A 6,765-nucleotide genomic window follows, 5' to 3' on the forward strand; every position below is an offset into this window, starting at 1 on the left:
GTAATGCCCAAGTGGTCGGGTCATTGCCGAGACAGACATTGGCCCAGGCAGGCATTGTGCCACAGACGAGCTGAATCGTGTAACAGCGACCTTCCCATCTTCGTCGAAAGGCGTTTCCAACATAACGGATGCCCTGCCGTGATGTGTGTTGTCTGCAGCCCGCTGGCGGTAGAAGGCTTTCCGGTCGGTACGGACCGCTTGTTGTTAGCGGTTGGGCGTCTGGGCTCACCGAGCGAATTATATGTGTTGGGGAAGTGGCATCACCACCTTCCGTTTTGATCGCAGGCCATTCGGGGCTCATTCGCTGATCATCCGTTCCAGCCGCCAGACAGGGATCCCAGTCAGAAATTTGTGAGTGATTGAGCGCTACAAGGTGCATATGCACATATGCATACTCCATTTACGCGCATACCTCACCCTGATTGGCGGTTTGTTGAGGGGTTCCAGTCTGCCTTGCCTTCTAACGCCGGCTCTGAAAGCTTCGCCTGGCTAAAATCCTTGGCCTCGAAATGGTCTCAGTGAGGGGATAAACTGACCCTGCCCGTCATGGGGGGAGTTGCGCGCCATGCGCAGAAATGATGGGCGCCCAACACGATCATGCCGGGGATCCCCTCCAGGTTTTGCTTGACTGCAATGAGGATCGTTCCAACCTTAGGCGGCGGGTTTGCGGGCGATCCAGATATGCCTGTGAGAAGTTATTAGCATGAGGAGTTTCCGATTTAGGGCTGAAGATGCGTGATAGATCAGGAAGAATAGTCCATTAGAGCAAGCACTTACATATTGCAATAGGCGTGGATTCTCTTGGAGCAAACCTCCATCTTCACTTCTTGGACAATTTGGTCCACTTCTGATCTTTTCCAATTCTTGACTCTCATTAGTGGTGCCAACGAGAGGGCTTCTAGTCCTTGAGTGAGCCCTAAATTGTACCATCGTCCAATGTCCTTCAGATGTGGATCTGTAGGCCAAGGGTTCAATGGTATTTTGATTACCTCTTCCGAGATATCTACAAAGCCTACGCTCTCAAGCATTGCCCGAGTCTGGGTGTTGTAGGCCATTGGACGGTAGGCCAGTTCCGTAGCTTCGTAGATAGCGCGAGTCCAGTTGACCAGCTGAGAGTTTAGCGGAAGTGTCCCATCGTCACAGCGAGGAAGCATATCAATTTCGACGTGCTCAACCCATCCAAAGTTTGGTTTCAGGTGCCTGCCAAAATAAGCAAACATTAGACTTCCGGACAAAGGTTTGGAACTGGTCTTCTCACCTGAAGATTTTAGTATATATGTCCCGCCAATTTTCAATGCAGCCATTAAGCATTCGCATATGGATCAGATCCCACGATTCTTCACCCATGCCGTGCCATGCCCCCTCGATATCTCTTTGCAAGAAAGTCAAATTTGGGGGAATCCTGTAGGTTTTAATCAGCAAGGTCTTTCGGAGAGGCCGAATAAAATATTACTGTTCTGGTTGTATTTGCGTTAGATCTACGCCCTGGACTTCTGCGTTTCTGTATTGGCTCCTAAAACCCCATCAACAATTCGTTCTCCATCACAGTGTTACTGGGCGTGGAGCCTGGGATTTGCTTACTCGCACATATCGATTGCCCATATCCCGGTGCCTGTCCCTAGGTCTAATATCCGGGGGCCATCAAAGTTCGGCGTCAAAGGGGCTGAATGTAATGCTTCACGCCTTGCCACAGAGAAAAACTTGTGATATATGTCCATGCGATCCATCTCTGTCTGTAGAATGCCCCAAGTTAGCACATCCCACATTCACCGCTCTGCCGTCTAGGCAAGCATTAGAAGGCTTTATTCACCTCGTCGCATGGGAATAGATATTTCCCTTTCCGAAATGCGTGATATTCCCGGCCGTTTTCTATATAATTCCCTGGAATTCGGGGAACAGGAGCGGGCGGAGTGGAAAGAGACATACTACAGGACGGCACAAGGTCAGCATGGATACAGAACTCTAGCTATGCCGAAATTGATTTCGCATTAAGATCACTAAGCAACTGGAGAATGGGGAAAATGTGATAGCGACTGACGTGGAAAGTGAGGTCGAGCCACTGGTACCCCGCACAATGGTCTGCGAACCTTCTGTCGAGGAGCCGGAGTGAAGCACGTACCCATTAACGGCCATGGCTACGATTTTGGAGACTCGCGAGAGACGGGACAGGAAGTGTCGTGCCTCTCGCTGGGAGTCGAAGTGCTAATGATTCTCGGTGGTCTATAAAAAGAGCTTCTGTCGCAAGCGCGGGATGAAAACTTTGGGTCTTGGCTTTTGGTGGTTTGGCGGTTCAGCGACTGTAGTGCAGTGGCACAAATAATAACAGGAACAGATATGTGATAGAGAAAGAGACCGGAAGAATAAACTGCGGATGCTAGCAAAGTGGGTGTGGTCATGCAAGTGCAGTGGTATATTCGCTGCTGGTCAAGGACTGGCCGCTTTGCTTCGGGGTTCAGACTTGCTTGCAGTCCCACTATCAGTTCAAGGATGTTTTATGTAGGTACTGTAGTATAGCGCCTCACAACGGGAGTAGCCAGAGATGGCCTGCTAGATTTCTGAGGTTAATGGTATTGGCAGCAGCGCCGAGGGACTTTCTAAAGCACTGAAATACACTGGCGGCGGGAATGAATTAGACTTTGCGGGACGCTAGATTGCTGCTGCAGACTCCAGCAAGATGGCTGGTCCTGGGATGCTGGGAATAATTGGGCTCCTGTGAGCCTAGTGCGTTGGTGGACACACAGATATGCAGGCGCTGTGTAGGACCGTGGAGGGGCGAGGGCGAGGGGCAAGGATCGATACAAGAAATCTCGACAGGGATTTCTTGATGACTCGCGGGGGGAAAGTGCCCGTTCGATATGGCGCAAGTAGTGCTGTTTGGACGAGGGGAAGGAACGAAGGAACGTTGTGGAATAAATCTATGGACTGGCAACAGAGAACGCAGGGAACAGTTTTATCCTCAATTCCGTCGCAAAATGATCCCAACTCCAAGTACAGAGCCGCAAGAAGAGTGCTGAAGATCGAATATGTCGCGTGGGTGGTTTTTGGGTCAATTCAAATATCCCCAGATATCAATGGCTGCTTGACCGGTATTGTACGCCCAGAAGGATTGATGCAAGTCGCCTCTCGCTCTAAAAATGGTGTGACGTCTCTGTAGATCTGAGAATTCAGGTCGTTTGTGAAAATATCTAGCCTTGCCCAAATTTGTCTGTATTGAATGATTCGTGAAAATTGCCGTTTCAATTGTCTGTTTGCCTATTCTTGGCTCTGGGTAGGGATGACTACGTTCGAAAATCGAGAAGTAGCCAACGTATGTCAATTGCAAACCAGTGCTAGGTCCTTGTCTGCGGTACTCAAGGAGTCTACGGTGGTGGTAGAGAGAGAGAGATTTGCTCTTCAAGAACCAGAGGCCGAGAGAAAAGTTTCCAAGAACGGAAAAAAGTAGAAAGGAAATGGACAATGGTTTGCGAATATCGAGGTTAACAGATGGGCGGCAACTCGTTTTATTTATTCTTGGACCGCTGCTACTGACATGGGAGCACGAGCACGACCCATTCGTCGATCAGATAGGATACTGTAGCTTGGGAATATCTAACGCCTCGAGGACTACTCCGTACAGTACGGCAGGTGCGGGCGGGAGCCATGGTTGGTAAGAGTGGAGATCTTTTCCAAGCCCTACTATGTTCCTTGTGGGAAACACCGAGGCGCCACATAATTCTCACCAATACCAATAATATTTCATATATTATCACACAGACGCACACAGGCAAGGGTTCTAGAGGCATCAAGCAGTTTTCAGGAGGTTGTCCGTGGCGACAGCAAATGATGAGACGGAAATAAGGGGAAGTAAACCATCTCGGCGACGTCTCTGCCGCTGAACTGCCCTGCAGAGCCTGCTTGCCACATAAGGCATTGCTTCGGAATATTTGTTCTGTTACAGGGAATCCTAGCAGGCAGACCGAGTGCATGGGCAAGCAGATGCCCCACAGAATCTATATCGCTCGACGGTCTGTCTAACCCTGATTTGCTAATGTTGGTGCAGACTTGTTAGTAGGGAGTGGGGGGTCCAGTTGGTGTAAGCCCTAAATGAGAAGATCTATTTTCTGGTATCGACGGGGATAGGTTCGATTTTCCCTCTGTTCCTTGGGTTACTCGTATCGACATGAAAGGAGACGGTGATTGCATGGCGATGCGCCAGGCAGCCTCTATGCAGCAGAGGAACTAGGGAGACTGACTGAGGGAATTTGATAAGTGCCAGGTGCTTGAAGTGAAGCCACCACTACGGATGGTTACTCCGTACAAAAGAGATCGTCGACATCACATAAATCTACCAGGCCAGCAGTACAGAATAAAGTGTTGTACTGTACGATGTCTAGGGCACATGTGTCTTCACCAGCACATCAAATGACCCTCTCTCTACTCGGATCCCAAGCTCAGCTCCTTTTGCAGTTGCGGCACAACACTACACTACTGCTGTACAGTCCAGTCGCTGTTCCCAATCCGCCCTGTCTTTTCCACCCGCCTTCTCGAAACCGGCAAGGCCAACGCAACGTGACTGGTTGGCGCTGGATCATTGCAACCCAGTGCGTTTCTAGCAGAACCCGTCAGTCTGGTTCGCGGCGATTTGACGGGAAGAGCGCCAGGCTAGGGTCCAGTGCCCGGTTCCCGCACGTACGGAGTACTATAGTGGACTGCACAAGCATCACCAACCTTGCCGAGGCTTGCTCCCACAGACCCACGCAATTCATGCGATTGCTTGATACGATGTAAGTACTTGATCAGTATCTGATAAAATAATGCAGCAATTCCACGGATGCATGTCTACGCATACGCATACTTAGGACATGGAACTTATGTTGCAGGAAGTCTAAGGGTAGTTGAGAGTTCAGTGCGCAGTACTATATGTCAGAGGTACGTACCCGTCCCCCTTTTTAGGAACAGCTGATCAATCCATCACGGCAGTCAGCACTTTGCTATAGTATGATGCTATGCGCATGAGCGCGAATGTTTCGATTTACCCTTGCCCGCGCGCCGGTCCTTCACCCTTGTCATATACCATGCATAGGTCTATAGTTTCTACTCCGTACTTCGAAGTATAACTAAATTTAACATTCCAATTACCCTTGCAAATAAATCCTTTTCCCGCCAGTAGGGGCTACCTCCGTAGGGGGCCACCCATCGCTACTTAGTACTCACAGCACTTTACCACCATTTTCTAGCTTCACTTTCGAACTTTGGTATTAGGACGCTCTAAATCCCCGCCCTAAAGTTTAGTGACCACGCCTTCTAAAATTCTAATACCAGCTTGTAAATGCTCCACTTCTCTTTGTCAGTCCAGCCGAGAGGCTTCAATGCACAAAACGATCTCCAAGTCCGAGCCTCTTGTACGAAGTAGCAGAATTACTTGAATGTTTCTCTCTATAGTGATTTTGACCCTCTCTTATGCAGACAAAACCTAAAACATTTATATACGCTTCTAGTCCTGCTTGACCCTACGCCTCCAACCGAAGAATTACATTACACGGCTTTCTGCATGCAGCGCCGTAGACCTTGCTATCGGTATAGATTCTCCATGTTACGACGACCTATCAAACTAAATTGGATGTACTGCCACGTTTCTTGTAAAACATGGCGGTAGTGCGATAATGCGGAACAGTGAACCGCCAAAGAGGTCCCCAGATGCTGGCATGCTGGATGAAGTGTTTATTTCCGCATTTGGGACCAATCAACTTCGCCAACAGCGCAGCGGTCCAGCGGTTCAGCTTCGAGATTTGCTTCCTTGCTTTCATCAAACAACTATTCTGATTCTCATCAAAGAGCTCCCCCCCTGCGGGCTACCGTGGGCAATCTTTACTAGCCAATAGCCCCTTTAATTCAAGGTGTACTGTCCGAAATACAACAATACAGGAAGTATAGCCGACACTGCAAGAAGAAACACCAACACAAGACCTTCAAACCGAATAGACCACGTGTCGACTGGGACCTGGCTTGAAAGAAAGGTCGTCACCATCAGGGTTGAGGCTCATATAAAGTCATCAATCATCCACCGGGATTAGCTAAACACGCCAACCTATTATCGACTCGCCGTTACCGCCAAATAAACCCCTGATGCTGCACTCCACCTTCTCACCCTTCACTCTGCCCACTCCACCACCAGAAATTACAGATCCCACGGAGATACCGACGCACCAAGGCATCTCATGTTGATCCCTCATCCTTCGAACCAAACCACCGGTACTCCTTGGGAGCACCACCATTATTCCCGCTAATCGCCATCATCCACTTCCTCTTTTACCCACGCGTCGTTAAAAAAAAGCGAGGAAGCCGACACAAGCGACGCCCGCCAGCGGGGACACAGACACCGCCTGAGAAAGCAATGCAATACTACAAGGATGTATAGGGAAACCAAGCCATGGCTTTGAATCTTGGTGCTAAGATATAAACCTAGCGGCTCCACGCGGTTTCCAGAAACTCGGGAAGGGGTCCGGGATTGAGTGGAGTAAGCAAGCAATGGGACCCTGCGGCTTCAGTTTGCAGGTCAGATGGTCCTGTGGGCGTAGGTCTTGGAATGTTTCCTTGCCTGTTTCCGATACTTGCAGATTCTGTGTTTATGTTTCGTTAGGTGTGTCAGAAATCTAATTGGGAATCTCCGGAGACAAGGTCCTGAAGGCCATACACAGATCATCAATCTCGCAATAGCATTAGAGTACTCGAGTATGGCCTTCAAATCCAGTTCCCGCGGCAAGCGGAGGAAGAAATGGCGGCTTT

At 49.5% G+C, this 6,765-nt stretch overlaps 1 protein-coding gene across 1 annotated transcript; it reads right to left on the reverse strand.

Annotated features, from left to right (window-relative positions):
* Positions 1-651: 651 nt before the first annotated feature.
* Positions 652-1,924, reverse strand: LAE1_5 (Secondary metabolism regulator LAE1; the record flags this gene model as incomplete). The annotated part of the gene is made up of 6 exons (XM_031153632.1): positions 652-685; positions 778-1,200; positions 1,259-1,402; positions 1,454-1,513; positions 1,582-1,733; positions 1,811-1,924. 6 exons carry the CDS (start codon positions 1,922-1,924, stop codon positions 652-654), a joined length of 927 nt encoding a protein of 308 aa, XP_031001805.1.
* Between the last annotated feature and the right edge of the window lie 4,841 nt (positions 1,925-6,765).

This window comes from Lachnellula hyalina, assembly GCF_007821495.1.
Source record: "Lachnellula hyalina strain CBS 185.66 chromosome Unknown contig00210, whole genome shotgun sequence".
Classification (NCBI taxonomy): Eukaryota; Fungi; Ascomycota; class Leotiomycetes; order Helotiales; family Lachnaceae; genus Lachnellula; species Lachnellula hyalina.